General features: G+C 36.6%; 1 protein-coding gene across 15 annotated transcripts in view; it reads left to right on the top strand.

The window, feature by feature from the left end:
- SENP7 (SUMO specific peptidase 7) overlaps window positions 1-16,969 on the top strand; it is a 170,879-nt gene that overhangs the window by 64,885 nt on the left and 89,025 nt on the right. For all 15 annotated transcript variants that reach the window (XM_082839378.1, XM_082839381.1, XM_082839373.1 and 12 more), the window contains one exon: window positions 6,560-6,657. In XM_082839378.1, the coding sequence (XP_082695504.1) occupies window positions 6,560-6,657 (98 nt within the window). The remainder of the gene's footprint in view (window positions 1-6,559; window positions 6,658-16,969) is intronic.

Genomic DNA, 16,969 nt, shown 5'->3' with positions numbered 1-16,969 from the left:
AACACTGCACCACTTAGAATGGGTATAGAGTTGATTTGTCCAAGAAAAATTTTAGTCAAGTTCCTATCGAACATTTGGTTTTAATTATCATAGTATTTTATTTTGATGCCCCTGCTAGAATGAGAGCTTCAAAATCAGGCAACTAAATGATTTGGTCTTGTCTCTAAGCAAAGTCTTTTATTCTTCTATAAGTTTTTTCGTATTTAAATTACAACTGTTCATACTATTTCAGCCTTTCTATTTGTGATCAGATAGCTTTCAAAATATGTATATGAATAAATTCTCATTCATAATCAGATTGTGGGAGAATTCTTTGTTATCTGATTTTTTTTCAGAGATAGCATGTATATAGGTTCATAGACTAAGTGAAAAATTGTATCTCTGAAAAATACAGATTATTATCCAGGCTGCAATTCTAATCCAACTTTGGAAAGAAAAAACATTCTAGTGTGATATTAAATATAAGAAACAATTTATCAAAGTCTAAGTGAATTTTTGTTTTCCTTTGATAATGTCTGTAGATACACTCCAGACTACCCTTGGCTGTGGTAGGATTGGAGATGGGCATTGAAACATCTTACTGTTATTTAGAGTTAATAAAATTTTAATCAATTCCGCTCCTTTCCTATTAAAGATACCTTCATTTTGTCTCATTGTGTTTGTTTCATTTTTTGTAATAGTTTAAAACTTCTCATTCTTTTCTCCCCTCTTTGGTGGGAATTATGTTTCTTTTCTGTACAGAATATGAGACTCAAAGACTAGTACTCATCATTTTGCAAATACAGGTAAAACCTAATTACAACGTTATTAGTAGGGTAGAAAAAAATTTGGAAACAAAAAATGTGAAAGCTGCATTTACTGTGAGATTAGTGAAACAGTTGTGGAAAACTAGTTAACCAGTAGTTCTGAGAGTCTAGCTTGTGAGCTAAATTATTCCCAGTCCTGGTTGCAGTTTGATGTAAACAAATAATGTAATTCATTGTGAGAACTGTTATCAGTAATAGAGGTATGTAAAATAGTGTTAGAGCAGAGATACTGATTTACTTTTCTAGAGAGTGAGGAAGGCTTCATAGGTGGTGTTGATCTGGGACTTAATGGGCAAGGAGAATTGGGGAGGGCAAAGCACATTCTAGTAAGAGGAAACATGTACAGAAAGATGTCAAAGGATCTGAATGGCATGCACTTTCAGGGAACTACATATAGTTTAGTGTTGTTGGAATAGAAGATTCATGGGAAGCAGAAGTGAGAAAGATAACTCAGTTATTATTTTTTTTTTCTCCTTAGGTAGTGGGGAATACTTAGGAATTTAAGCAAGAGAATGACATCAGATTTGCATTTTTTTAAAAAAATTTTATTTATTTATTTATTTATTTTTGGCTGTGTCGGGTCTTCGTTTTTGTGCGAGGGCTTTCTCCAGCTGTGGCGAGCAGGGGCCACTCTTCATCGCGGTGCGCGGGCCTCACTATCGCGGCCTCTTTTGTTGTGGAGCACAAGCTCCAGATGCGCAGGCTCAGTAGTTGTGGCTCACGGGCCCAGTTGCTCCATGGCATGTGGGATCTTCCCAGACCAGGGCTCGAACCCGCATCCCCTGCATCGGCAGGCAGATTCTCAACCACTGCGCCACCAGGGAAGCCCCAGATTTGCATTTTTGAAAGATTTAACTTTCTTGACGGAGTGGCTGCTGGACTGGGGGGGAGAAGAGACCATTTGCAGGGAATCCCATTAGGAGAACATTGCAAGAGTCCAGGTCAGAAGTAAGAGGCAGAACTAAGACAGTGATACTGAAAATGGAGGAAAAATGTATTTTTAATCTAGTTATATTGATACATTTACATTTTGTAGTGAAATGGGGGTGACAATGTGTTTAGGTTGATATCTTGATAGGAAGGATTTCCGAGAATTTGTGTAATTTAGAATTACAGCATTGGAAGGAGCATAGGCTTTTATGTCAGGCAGACTTGGGTTAACTGGTGAAGTTTATTCTCTGAGCTTCACTTCCCACTTATAAAGTGATGAGTTTTATACCATGTAGGGCTGTGGTGATAATGAGATAATAATGCCTGGAGAATAAAAATGACAGTGTTTATTGAGGGCTATCATGGTTAAGACAGTGTTTTATTTTGTTTTTCATTACTTAAATTTTTTTTTTACTTTTAAAAATGTATTTCCAATTATGGTAAAACACACACAGCATAAAATTTATCATCTTATCCATTTTTAATGGTACAGTTCACTGGCATTTAGTATATTCGCATTGTTGTGCAACCATCGCCACCGTCTATCTCCAGAATTCTTTACATCTTGCAAAACCACAACACTTTACCCATTAAACAATAACTCTCCATTTCCCCCTCTCCCATCCCCTGGCAACCAAAATTCTACTGTTTTCTATCTCTGTGAACTCTAGATACTTCCTATAACTTGAATCATAGAGTATTTGTCTTTTTGTTACTGGCTTATTCCACTTAACCTAATGTCATTGCGTTGGGAAAAACGCATCTTCCTCCCATGTTTCTCCTTTACTTTCATACTACTATCATTTTCACAACACTTCTCACACCAGATGTTTGTGGGTTTTCCCCCACCAAGCAATCCTCTGGGACATGAGCTGGGTGTCCTACAATTTATCTCAATTCCAACACTATCTACCTGGAGATGGTTTCAGATCTCACAGGTTGTGGGCTCAGTCCCAAGACTGCTCCCACCCCACTTCAGATGCCAATCACAATTCCAGGTTGTCACCTGTGCTTCTGACCAGCTGGCTATAAATCTGAGATTCCCATGACTCTCTCCTCAGGTTTGATTAATTTATGCTAGAGCAGTTCACAGAACTCAGAGAAACACTTATTTACATTTACCAGTTTATTTAAGGACATGATAAAGGATACAGATGAATAGCCAAATGAATAGATACATAGGGCAAGGTCTGGTAGGGTCCTGAGTGCAGGAGCTTCTGTCCCTGTGGAGTTGGGGTGTGTCACCTTCCGGGTATATGGATGTGTTTAGCAACCTCAAAGCTCTTTGAACCTCATATAATATTTTTGAGATTGTAATGGAGATTTGCTCACATAGGCATGACCGATAATTAATTCTGTTTCCAGTCCCTCTCCCCTCTCTAGAGAATGGTGGGGCAAAGATGAGAATTCCAAGCTTGTAATATTGGCTTGGTCTTTCTGGTGACTAGCCCCTATCCAGGAGCCATCTAGGATCTCACCCAGAGTCGCTTCATTAATACGAAAGGCAAATCTATCACCCAGGAAATTGTGAGGGTTTTAGGAGCCCTGTGTCAGGGATTGGGGTTAAAAACCAGATATTATAGCAAAAGATGCTCCTATCACCAAGGGAATTACAAGGGTTTTAGGAGCTCTGTGTAGGAACTGGGGCCAGAGACCAATATAAATATTTTTTATAATCTCATAGTTGTCAAAGTTCATGACTAATTTTTTGAACTATTTATCAGGTAGATCACTTATTTCCAGTCAGTAAGGTGTTTTGTTCTGAGGTTTTATCTTGTTCTTTCGTTTGTAATGTATTTTTCTGCTTTATTTTCCTTCATTCTCTGGTTAGTTTCCATGTATTAGCGTGTTGTAGCGTGTGTCAGAATTTCCTTACTTTTTAAAGCTGAGTAATATTTCATTGTATGTATATGACACATTTCATTATTATTGGTGTTATTATTGATGGGACACTTGAGTTGTTTCCACCTTGTAGCTATTGTGAAAAATGCTGCTATGAACATAGGTGTACAAATATCTCTGAGGAAGACAGTATATTTTAGCTCTAGTTGATTTACATTGTTGTGTTAGTTTCAAGTGTACAGAAAAGTGATTCAGTTATACATATGTATACATATTCTTTTCCATTATGGTTTATTACAGGATATTGAATATAGTTGTCTGTGCTATACAGTAGGACCCTGTTGTTTATTTTATATGTATTAGTTTGTTTCTGCTAATCCCAAACTCCTAATTTATCCCTCCTCTACCCCCTTTCCTCTTTGGTAACCATAAGTTTGTTTTCTATATCTCTGAGTCTGTTTCTGTTTCATAAATAAGTTCATTTGTGTCATATTTTAGATTCCACATATAAGTGATATCATATGGTATTTGTCTTTCTCTTTCTGACTTACTTGACTTAATATAATCTCTGGGTCTATCCATGTTGCTGCAAATGGCATCATTCTTTTTCATGGCTGAGTAATATTCCTCTCTCTCTCTCTCTCTCTCTCTCTCTCTCTCTCTCTCTCTCTATATATATATATATATATATATATATACACATATACATATACACACACACACACACACATCTTCTTTATCCATTCATCTGTCAATAGACATTTAGGTTGCTTCCATGTCTTCTTGGCCATTGTAAATAGTGTTGCTGTGAACATTGGAGTGCATGTATTTTTTTGAATTACAGTTTTCTCTGGATATATGCCCAGGAGAGGGATTGCTAATCATATGGCAACTCTATTTTTAGTTTTTAAAGGAACCTTCATAGTGTTATCCATAGTGGCCACACCAATTTACATTCCCACCAATAGTGTTAAGAGGGTTCCCTTTTCTCCACACCCTCTCCAGCATTTGTTATTTGTAGACTACTTAAAAAAAAATTTATTTTTTTTTGGCTGCGTTGGGACTTCGTTGCTGCATGTGGGCTTTCTCTAGTTGCGGCGAGCGGGGCTGTTCTTTGTTGTGGTGCTTTTTGGCCATTTGTATGTCTTCTTTGGAGAAATGTCTATTTAGGAAGGAAGGCAGTATTTTAAACTTATATAATCATCATATATCCTTGTGAGATAGTAACCATTATTATGTAAGGAAACTAACTCATAGAGAAGATAAGTAATTTATTTGCCCAGATTCACACTATTTCTCTTTTTAAAAATAAATAAATAAATTTATTTATTTATTTATGGTTGCATTGGGTCTTCGTTGTTGCATGCGGGCTTTCTAGTTGCGGTGAGCTGGGGCTGCTCTTCATTGAGGTGTGCGAGCTTCTCATTGCGGTGGCTTCTCTTGTTGCGGAGCACAGGCTCTAGGCACGTGGGCTTCAGTATTTGTGGCTCACAGGCTCTACAGCACAGGCTCTGTAGTTGTGGTGCATGGGCTTAGTTGCTCTGCGGCATGTGGGATCTTCCTGGACCAGGGCTCGAACCCGTGTCCGCTGCACTGGCAGGCGGATTCTTAATCACTGCGCCACCAGGGAAATCCCCACACTGTTTATATATATATATATATATTTTAAAAAATTTTAATTTTGGCGGCATTGGGTCTCTGCTGCGTGCAGGCTTTGTCTAGCTGTGATGAGCGGGGGCTACTCTTTGTTGTGATGTGTGGGCTCCTCATTGCGGTGGCTTCTTTTGTTGTGGAGCACAGGTTCTAGTTACATGGACTTTAGTAGTTGCAGCATGAGGCCTCAGTAGTTGGGGGTGTGCAGGCTCTAGGACGTGTGGGCTTCAGTAGTTGTGTGCGTGGGCTCAGTAGTTGTGGCTCGCAGGCTCTAGAGTGCAGGCTCAGTAGTTGTGGCTCATGGGCTTAGTTGCTCCGTGGCATGTGGGATCTTCCCAGACCAGGGATTGAACCTGTGTTCTCTGCATTGGCAGGCGGATTCTTAACCATTGCGCCACCAGGGAAGTCCTGTTTCTATATTAACTAAATCAACTTTAACTTTGTTTGTAGTTGGATTAAATCTAAACACTGTTAGTAAGATATCTGACTCTTCCCTAAACTTTTTCCATGAAGCAGTTCATAGGGAATCAGTTGTAATCCCTTCCAATTGTTTATAAATGCAGTTACTTCAGAATCACAGACTCTGTTTAACTTGGCATGTAATTATTTTTATTTCCTTTAAACACATTCACCATTTTTCATAGTGATGTAAGCTTTTGAGTCTTAAAATGTCTATTTCCTGACTAAAATTACCTTTACATTTTTAAATGTCTTTTTTCTTTTTCTTTTCTTTTCTTTTTTTTTTTTTGCGGTACGTGGGCCTGTCTCACTGTTGTGGCCTTTCCCGTTGCGGAGCACAGGCTCTGGACGCGCAGGCTCAGCGGCCATGGCTCATGGGCCCAGCCGCTCCGCAGCACGTGGGATCTTCCCGGACCGGGGCACGAACCCGTGTCCCCTGCATTGGCAGGCGGACTCTCAACCACTGCACCACCAGGGGAGCCCTGTTTTTCTTTTTTTAACGAATTAAGTCCAGACCCTTTATTTATTTATTTATCTATTTATTTATGTTTTGGCTGCGTGGTATGTGGGATCTTAGTTCCCCAGCCAGGGATTGAACCTGCACTACTTGCAGTGGAATGTAGAGTCTTAACCACTGGACCGCCAGGGAAGTCCATAAATGTCTTTCTTCTGTAATTTATTGGACTTTTATATCCTCATTAGCAAAAGATGCCAGGTGTTTTGTAGATTGCAGTTTTCCCCCTCTGTGAACTGTTATGACTTTGGCTGTTTATCTTGAATTTCTAAATAAAAAGAAAATTTAAGTGCCTCTTAATTGTCATATTGCTATATTTATTATTGAAATTCCAAATTCCATTTTTTTTCCTTAGTGGAAAAGGAGCCTAAGAAATAAGGTCCTCTCTGTAGACCATAAAAGTAAAAAAGGTGTACGTGGGCGTCCTGTCACTTCTAAGACATCAGCAGAAAGGTAAGATATATGTATGTGTGTGATATAGGATGGGCTTATACTATGTATAGTGTGACCATGAATGATTCATTTAACCTTTTTGGTTCTCAAATTTCCACAACTTTTAAAATACAGTGATTGAGTTCAGTGACCTCTACTGTTCCTTCTAAGCTCTTTCTGTGATTCTAATTCATCTTAACTCCTTGTTTTTGTGTGTTTGTAACATCTTGAAAGCTTTAGCTAATAAAGCAAGAGTTACATATAGACTCGTTAAGATGCTGGATTCATCTTTTGTCCTCCATTTAGCAACTCTGGTCTTAAAGTCATAGTATTAATGAATAATGGATATGCTGGAATTAAATATCTATGGGATTCAAATTACAATTATTACCAGCAGGAAATCGGAACTAAATTTTAGTATTGGACATCAGTAAATGCTTAAAAAGTTGTTATTTTGCAAAAGGGTATTATCTGTTTTAGAATAGTGAATGAATAAAAAGTGACAGTAACGAAGTTAAAAATTACAGTTATTGGGAGTTTGCACAAATGAGAAGACTAATTGGAGTTTTCTTTTTATAAGTTTATTTTTTATTTTATTTTTGGCTGCATTGGGTCTTTGCCGCTGTGCACGGGCTTTCTCTAGTTGCAGTGAGCAGGGGCTACTCTTTGTTGCGGTGTGGGCTTCTCGTTGCAGAGCACAGGCTCTAGGCATGCGGGCTTCAGTAGTTGCAGCACATGGGCTCAGTAGTTGTGGCTCGTGGGCTCTAGAGCACAGGCAGTAGTTGTGGCACACGGGCTTAGTTGCTCTGCGGCATGTGGGATCTTCCCAGACCAGGGCTCGAACCCGTGTCCCCTGCATTTGACAGGCGGATTCTTAACCACTGTGCCACCAGGGAAGTCCTAATTGGAATTCTTGATTTTATGTCAGAGCACTCTGTAAGCTGTTTAGTCTGAATTCTCACCTTTCAAGTGAATTGTCCTTAGGAAATAAGCATATTGGTGACTCCATATCCTTATCAATACTTATTTTCCGTCCCTCCTTCCCTTCCTTCCATCTTTCCATAGTTGTCCTAGTGGGTGTGAAATGATAATCTCATTGTGGTTTTGGTACATATTTCCTAATGACATTGAGTGTCTTTTTATATGCCTGTTGGTATATCTTCTTTGGAGAAATGTCTGTTTAGATCCTTTTAAAAATTGTTTAAAAATTGTGGTGTTTATCTTTTTATTGTTGAGTTGTAAGAGTTCTTTATATATTCTGGATACAGGTCCTTATTAGATATGTGATTTGGAAATATTTTCTCTCACTCAGCTTTTCACTTTCTTGATGGTGTCCTTTGAAGCACGAAAGTTTTTTTCACTTTGATCAAATCCCATTTATCTGTTTTTCTTTTGTTGTTGTGCTTTTGTTGTCATATCTAAGGAACTATTGCCTAATCTGAGGTCATGATGATTTACTCTTGTGTTTTCGTCTAAGGGTTTTATAGTTCTAGCTCTTAGATTTAGGTATTTTATCCATTTTGAATTAATTTTGGGTATGGCATGAGATAGGCATCCAAATTTATATTTTTGTTTGTGAATATGCAGTTGTCCCAGCAGCATTTGTAGAAGAGGTACGAATTTTTCTTGGTACCTTTGTTGAAAATCAGTTGACATTAATGTAAGTGTTTATTTCTGGATTTGGAATTCTAGTCCATTGATGTATATGTCTGTTTTTATGTCAGTACCGCTGTGTGCTGTACACTGTATTATTGCAACTTGGTGGTAAGTTTTGAAATTGGGAAATGTGAGTCTTCCAACTTCATAATATTTTTCAAGATTTTTAAAAAAAAATTTCTGGCCGCACTGTGCAGCATGCAGGATGTTAGTTCCCCGACCAGGGATCAAATCCATGCCGCCTGCAGTGGAAGCATGGAGTCTTAACCACTGGGCTGCCAGGGAAGTCCCTTTTCAAGATTGTTTTGGTTGTTCTGGGTTCCTTGCATTTTCAACTGAGTTTTAGAATCAGTTGGTCATTTTGAGCAAAACAGCCAACAAGGATTTTGATGGAGGATGTGTTGAATCTGTAGACCAATTTGGGGAGTATTGCTGTCTTAACAAATTAAATCTTCTGATTCATGAATATATCTTTCCATTTATTTAGGTCTTATTCAATTTCTTTCAACAGTGTTTTGTAACTTTCAGTGTGTCTTGGACATTTATTGTTAAATTTATTCCCAAGTATTTTCTTTTTGATGCTGTTGTGAATGGAAGTGTTTTCTTAATTTTAGTTTTAGATGGTTCATTACTAGTGTGTAGAAATCCCATTTATTTATATATGTTGACCCTGATTTATATATCGTGACCCTGTTTGTCCTGTTCTAGAAATTTTTAATAGATTGCTTGGAATTTTGTATATACAAGATCATGTCATCTGCAAACAAAGATGGCTTTACTGCTTCCTTTTCAGCTGGAGGCCTTTAATTTTTTTCCCCTTGCCTAATTGTCCTGGCTAGAATGTACAATGTATAATGGAAGTGATGAGAGTGGAAATCTTTGTTTTGTTCCCACTATCAGAGGGAAAGCGTTCAGTATTTCACCATTAAGTATGATGTTAGTTATAGGTTTTTTATAGACGCCCTGCTATGGTTTGAATGTTTGTACAATATCTCCCCAAAATTCATATGTTGAAATCCTAATGCCCAATGTGATGGTGTTTGGAGGTGGGACCATTGAGGGGGGTGCTTAAGTCATGAGGGTGGAGCCCTCATGAACGGGATTAGTGCTCTTTTTATAAAAGAGACCTCACAGAGCTTCCTGGTGCCTTCTACCACGTGAGGACACTGTGAGGAGTCTGCAGTCTGCAACCCAGAAGAGGGCCTTCACCAGAGCCTGACCATGTTGGCCAGCAGCCTGATCTTGGACTTCCCAGCCTCCAGAACCGTGAGAAATAAATGTTTGTTGTTTATAAGCTGCTGAGTCTGTGATATTTTGTTATAGCCTGAACAGACTAAGACATGCCCTTTTTCATGTTAAGGAAGTTCCCTTCTGTTCTTAATTTGTGGGAGGCTTTTTATGATGAATGTGTGTTGGATTTTGTCAAATGCTTTTCCTGCATTTATATCATGTAATTTGTATCCTTTATTAATATAATGTATTACATAAATTGATTTTTAGATTTTAAACCAACTTTGCATTCCTGGGATAAATGTCACTTGATTCTGATTTATGATCCCATTTATATGTTACTGGTTTCAGTTTGCTAGGATTTTATTGAGGATATCTATGTTTGTATTCAGAAGGGAAAATAACTTGCTATTTTCTTATGTTGTCTTTGTCTGGCTTTGGAATGAGGCTAATAGTAGCCTTGTAGAATGAGGTGAAAAGTGTTGTCTCTTCCTTTGTTTTCCAGAAGAGGTTTTGAAGGATTGGTATTAATTCTTGTTTAAATGTTTGATAAAATTCACCAGTGAATCCATCTGGTCATTCATTGGTGGTGTGTGTGTGTGTGTGTGTGTGTGTGTGTGTGTGTTTGTATGTGTGTGTGTATCTGTGAAGTTTTCCAGTTAGAAATTCAGATTTTTCCTTGTTATAAGTCTGTTGAGATTTTCTATTTTTTTTTTTTATGAGTCTGTTTTGGTAGCTTTTGTTTTTCTAGGAATTTGTATATTTTATTTATCTAATTTGTTGCCATACATTTGTTCATAGTATTCTATTATACTGTTTAAAATTTCTGTAATACTGTTAGTGATGACCCGTCTTTCATTCCTTATTTTAGTAATTTGAGTGTTTTCTTTCTTTTCTTTTTTTGTTCAGTCTACCTAGATACTTGTTAATTTTGTTGATCTTTTCAAGGAACCAACTTTTAGTTTCATCAGTATTCTCCATAGGTTTTCTATATTCTATTTCTTTTAGTTTCACTGTAATCTTATTTTTTATTTCTTCTCTTTGTTTTGGACATAGTTTGTGCTTCTTTTTCTAATTTCTTAAGGTACATGGTTAGGTTATTGATTTGAAATGTCTTCTTTTCTAGTATAGGTGTTTAGTTTTAAATTTTATTCTAAGCACTGCGTTAGCTGCACCTCATAAATTTTGGTATGTTGTGATTTTCTATTCATTAAGCTCAAAAGTATTTTCTAATTTCTGGTATGATTGATTCACTTCTTTTGAAAGTGTGAATTGTTTAATTTCTATGTATTTTTAAATTTCAAAAATTTTCTTCTTTTATTGAGATATAATTGACATATAACATTATATTAGTTTCAGATATACAACATAATGATTCTATACTTGTATATACTATGAAATGATCACCATAGTAAGTATAGGTAACATCCATCACTCACATAGTTACAGATTTTTTTGTGTGTGATGACAACTTTTAAGATTTACTTTCTTAACAACTTTCAAATATACAATACAGTATTATTAACCATAGTCCCCATGTTGTACATTATATCCTCATGACTTAGTTTTGTTGTTGTTAATTTTTAATTGAATTCCACTGTGGTCTGAGAATGTTTTGTATGATTTCACTTCTTGTAAATTTATTGAGGTTTATTTGTGGCCTGGCATGTGGTCTCTCTTGGAGAATGTTCCATGTGTTTGAGAAGAATGTGCATTCTGTTCCTGTTTGTTAGAGTGGTCTGTGGATGCGTTGGTTGATGGTGTTATTCAAGCCTTCTGTATCCTTGCTGATTTTTGTCTAGTTGTTCTATCAAGACTGGGGTTTTAAGTGTTGAACTATTACTGTTGAATTGTTAATTTCTCCTTTCTGTTAGTTTTTGCTTAATGAGCCTTGTGGTCCTGTTATTAAATATATGTGTATTTATAGTCAGTATATCTTACTGATGAATTAACCCTTTTGTCAATGAAATGTCCCTCATTGTTTCTACAGACTTTTTCTTTAAAGTCTATTTTGTCTAATACTGATAGAGCCCATTCCACCTGTCTTAAGGTTGCTGTTTGCATGGTACACCTGTTTCCATCCTTTTACTTTGAACCTGTTTATTTCTTTGAGTCCAAAGTGTGTCTCTGGTTGAGAGCATATTGTTGGATCTTATCTTAGTCTGTTTAGACTGTTATAACAAAATATCATAAGACTAGGTGGCTTATAAACAAAAAACATTTATTTTTCAAAAGTGTTATAATTCCTGGGAAGCCCAGGATCATAGCACTCCCAGATTCAGTATCTGGTGAGGGCTTCCTGGTTCTTAGATGGCCATCTTTTTACTGTATCCTCAAAAGGTGGAAGGGGTACTCTCTTGAACCTTTTTTATGAGCACTAATCCTATTCATGAGGGCTCTACCCTCATGACCCAGTCACCTCCCAAAGGCCCCACCTCCTACTGCCATCACTTTGGGGGTTAGAATTTTAAAATATGAATTTTGAGATGAAACAAACATTCAGAACACAGAAGGTCTTGTGTGTTTTTTTTTTTTTAATCTACTCTCACCATCTCGACCTTTGACTAGATTATTTAATCCATTCACATTTCATGTGAATCAAGGTGTCCTCTAGGCTGTGCTTCCTTTGAAGGCATTAAGGAATAATCTGTTCCGTGTCTCTCTCCTCTCTTCTTCATGCATTCAGTCCTCCATATTTACATGTTTTCCCTGTATGTCTTCATGTTGTCTTCCTTCTGTGTATGTCTGTTTCTGCCATTTTTATAAGGATACCAGTCATAAGGTACAGGCATACCTTGTTTTATTGTGCTTCATGTTATCGCACTTTGGAGACAATGCATTTTTTACAAATTGAATGTTGCAGGCAACCCTGCATTTAGCAAGTCTGTCGGTAGCATTTTTCCAGAAACATTTGCTCACTTTGTGTCTCTGTGTCACGGTTTGCTAATTCTCCCAATATATCAAACTTTTTCATTGTTATTATATTTGTTATGGTGATCTGTGATCAGTAATTTTTTAAATTCAAGTATAGTTGATTTACAATACTGTGTTTCAAGCAAAATGATTCAGTTGTATATTTTTTCAGATTATATTCCATTATAGGTTATTACAAGACACTGAATATAATTTCCTGTGCTATACAGTAAATCCTTCTTGCTTATCTATTTTATGTATAGTAGTTTATACCGGTTAATCACATACTCTTCATTTGTCCCTCGCCACCTCTCCCTCCTGTTTGGTAACCATAAATTGGTTTTCTATGTCTCTGAGTCTGTTTCTGTTTTTTTTTTAAAACATCTTTATTGGAGTATAATTGCTTTACAATGTTGTGTTAGTTTCTGCTGTATAACAAAGTGAATCAGCTATATGTATACATATATCCCCATATCCTCTCACTTTTGCGTCTCCTTCCTACCCTCCCTATCCCACCCCTCTAGGTGGTCACAAAGCACTGAGCTGTTCTCCCTGTGCTATGTGGCTGCTTCCCACTAACTATCTGTTTTATGTTTGGTAGTGTATATATGTCATAGCTACTCTGTCACTTCGTCCCAGCTTACCCTTCCCCCTCCCCGTGTCCTCAAGTACCTTCTCTCCATCTGCATCTTTATTCCTGTCCTGCTCCTTGGTTCATCAGAACCATTTTTTTTTTTTTTTTTAGATTCCATATATATGTATTACCATATGGTATTTGTTTTTCTCTTTCTGACTTACTTCACTCTGTATGACAGTCTCTAGGTCTATCCATCTCACTACAAATAGCTCAATTTTGTTTCCTTTTATGGCTGAATAATATTCCATTGTATATATATGCCACATCTTCTTTATCCATTCATCTGTTGATGGACACTTAGGTTGCTTCCATGTTGTGGCTATTGTAAATAGAGCTGCAATGAACACTGTGGTACATGACTCTTTGAATTACGGTTTTCTCAGGGTATATGCCCAGTAGTGGGATTGCTGGGTTGTATGGTAGTTCTATTTTTAGTTTTTTAAGGAACCTCTATACTCTTCTCCATAGTGGCTGTATCAATTTACATTCCCTCCAACAGTGTAGGAGGGTTCCTTTTTCTCCACACCCTCTTCAGCATTTATTGTTTGTAGATTTTTTGATGATGGCCATTCTGACCGGTGTGAAGTGATACCTCATTGTAGGTTTGATTTGCATTTCTTTAATGATTAGTTATGTTGAGCATCCTTTCATGTGTTTGTTGGCAATCTGTATATCTTCTTCGGAGAAATGTCTATTTAGGCCTTCTGCCCAGTTTTGGATTGGGTTGTTTGTTTTTTTGATATTGAGCTTCATGATCTGCTTGTATTAATCTTTTGTCAGTTGCTTCGTTTGCAAATATTTTCTCCCATTCTGAGGGTTGTCTTTTTGTCTTGTTTATGGTTTCCTTTGCTGTGCAAAAGCTTTGAAGTTTGATTAGGTCTCATTTGTTTATTTTTTTTTTTATTTCCATTTCTCTAGGAGGTGGGTCAAAAAGGATCTTGCTCTGATTTATGTCATAGAGTGTTCTGCCTATGTTTTCCTCTAAGAGTTTTATAGTGCCTGGCCTTACATTTAGGTCTTTAATCCATTTTGAGTTTATTTTTGTGTATGGTGTTAGGGAGTTTTCTAATTTCATTCTTTTACATGTAGCCGTCCAGTTTTCTCAGCACCACTTATTGAAGAGGGTGTCTTTTCTCCATTGTATAATTGTGCCTCCTTTATCAAAGATAAGGTGACCATATGTGCATGGATTTATCTCAGGGCTTTCTATCCTGTTCCATTGATCTGTATTTCTGTTTTTGTGCCAGTATCATACTGTTTTGATTACTCTAGGTTTGTAATATAATCTGAAGTCAGGGAGCCTGATTCCTCCAGCTCTGTTTCTGTTTCTCAAGATTGGTTTGGCTATTTGCAGTCTTCTATGTTTCCATACAAATTTAAACTTTTTTGTTGTTTTAGTTCTGTGAAAAATTAATACTACTATTAATAAAGCTACTGTGACTATCCATGTACAAGTGCCTGTGTGGACATGTTTTTATTCCTTTTGGTTAAATACCTAGGAGATGAGTTGCTGGGTCATTGAAAGTACATTTTCAGCTTTGTTAAGCAACTGCCAAATGTTTTCCAAAAGCAATTGTGTCACTTTACATTCTCATCAGCAGTGCAGAAGAGTTTTACTTCCTCCACCCTCCTGCCAGCACTTGTATGGTCAATCTCTGTCATCATCCCTTTTAATGTATGTGTAGTGATATCTTATTGTGGTTTTAATTGCATTTCCTTGATGAATGATGATGTTGAGCATCTTTTCATGTGCTTCTTGTTCTTTTGTATCTTCTCTAAAGTGTCTGTTGAAATATTTTGCTGTCCTTCCCCCTTTTTTGAAAAGACAAACTTTTTTTAAAGACTGGAAAGATGAGGTTAATGATATTGAGCACCTTTTTATGTGCATATTCGCTATTCATATGTCTTTCTTGTGAAGTGTTCAAATATATTTAAATATATAGAAATTTAAAAAATTTTACCTTTAATTTGGGGGGAAAAGATTGCTGACTTCTGCCTTAGGATATTATTAGTCAATCAGATTACAGTAAAGCAAATTTATGAACATGAAATAAGTATTTTCACAGAGAATCCAAATTGTGTTTTTCACTTAGAGCCAACTATTAGAATTACCAGTAAAATCACCAGTGGTGATTCTTATTTGGTTTGGGTGAATAGAAAAATGGCATTTTCCAACATTGGATATTTTCATATTTAAAATTATTAAAATTACCACTGGGATATTTTCCCAAATAATCTAGCAAATTACTAATAGTAGTTTTCTCAGACGAAAAGTATACCTTATATATCCTTAAGATTTTAGAAGTATTTTCATTTGATCATTTTAAGTTGTACAGTTGTAAAACCTATAAAAGAGTAGTCCTGAATGTAAAAAATAATTTTTCACTAATCAATAGATAGTTTTTGACTGGGTAAAGATGTTTACCATTCTTTACAAAATTAATTGGTTGACATTTCTCTTTATGTAAATAGTATAGTACTTGCTTAGTATAGAAAAGAGAAATAAAGACAAGTTGAAAGAAAAAAACACAGCCAGTCTCTCTTAAAATTTAAAGTAGAAGATTTTAAGAGACTAATAAGTAACATTCCATTAAGTGGCTCTATCATTGTTTACTTAACCATTCTGCTATTGCTGGGAATTTTTATGTTTTTAATTTAAAAAATTTTTAAATTTTTGGCTGTGTCGGGTCTTCGTTGTGGCACGTGGGATCTTTGTTGTGGCATGTGGGATCTTTTGTTGGTGGTGCACAGGCTTCTCTCTAGTTGTGGCACGTGTGCATTGTAGCATGTGGTTCTATTTTTCTAGTTGAGGTGCGTGGGCTCAGTAGTTGCAGCGCAAGGGCTTAGTTGCCATGCAGAATGTGGGATCTTAGTTCCCCGACCAGGGATTGAACCTGTGTCTCGTGCATTGGAAGGCGGATTGTTTACTGCTGGACCACCAGGGAAGTCCCTATTGCTGGGAATTTAAATTTGCTTTCATTTTGTTGCTTTTATAAATAATACTGTGATGAATATCTTCATGCATAGCTTTTTCCCCGTTTCATATTTTTTTGGTACAGGACCAGGCGGGATTATTTTGTTAAGAGTATAACAAACACGCAAGATGTTGTTAATGTTTTCCCACATTTGCCTTCTCTCAGTCTCTTTTCATACATGTATGTAAGTGCATATCACATATGCATATTCATGTACACTTTTTTTCGCAGAACCATTTGAAGGTAAGTCACAGATGTCAGGCACTTCACCTCTGAATACTTTAGCCTGCACTTCTTAAGAACAAGAAAATTCTTTTACATGATAACCACAATATATTATGAAGAAAATTTATAATAATTTCATATGATCATGTAATATAAAGTCTAGAATCAGAATTCTCTAAATGTCCCCCAAAATGTCTTTTGTTAAAAAAATGTAGGATCAAATTGAGGTTCATGCATTTTATTTTTTGGTTATTATGTCTCATTAGTCTCTTAATCTTAGAATAGCCCCTGCCTCCCCCCGACCCCCCTAAACCATGACATTGATTTTTTGAAGAGTTCAGGCCAGTTGTCTTGTAGAATGTCCTACATTCTAGATTTTTATAATTGTGTTTGTCCTCATAATTAGGTTCATGTTACATTTTTGGCAAAAGTACTTCATAGCTGATGTCATTTGCTTATTGCATTATATCAGGGGATATGTAGTGTCTGTCCCACTGTTGGTGGCCTTACATTTGATCACTTGGTTAAGGTGGTAGCTACCAGATTTTCAGTTATAAAGGTGCCTTTTTCCTTCGTAATTAATAATCATTTGTGAACCTAATTATCTGTTTGCCTTGTGCTGACACCAAGGTGGCTGAGCAGTGATGGGAAAAAAAATCACAAAACACAGTATGTTTATGCCATTATAAATTTGTGG

This window comes from Leucopleurus acutus (assembly GCF_964270905.1).
Source record: "Leucopleurus acutus genome assembly, chromosome: 5".
NCBI classification, from domain to species: Eukaryota; Metazoa; Chordata; class Mammalia; order Artiodactyla; family Delphinidae; genus Leucopleurus; species Leucopleurus acutus.
This window is presented reverse-complemented; position numbering and strand designations above follow the sequence as displayed.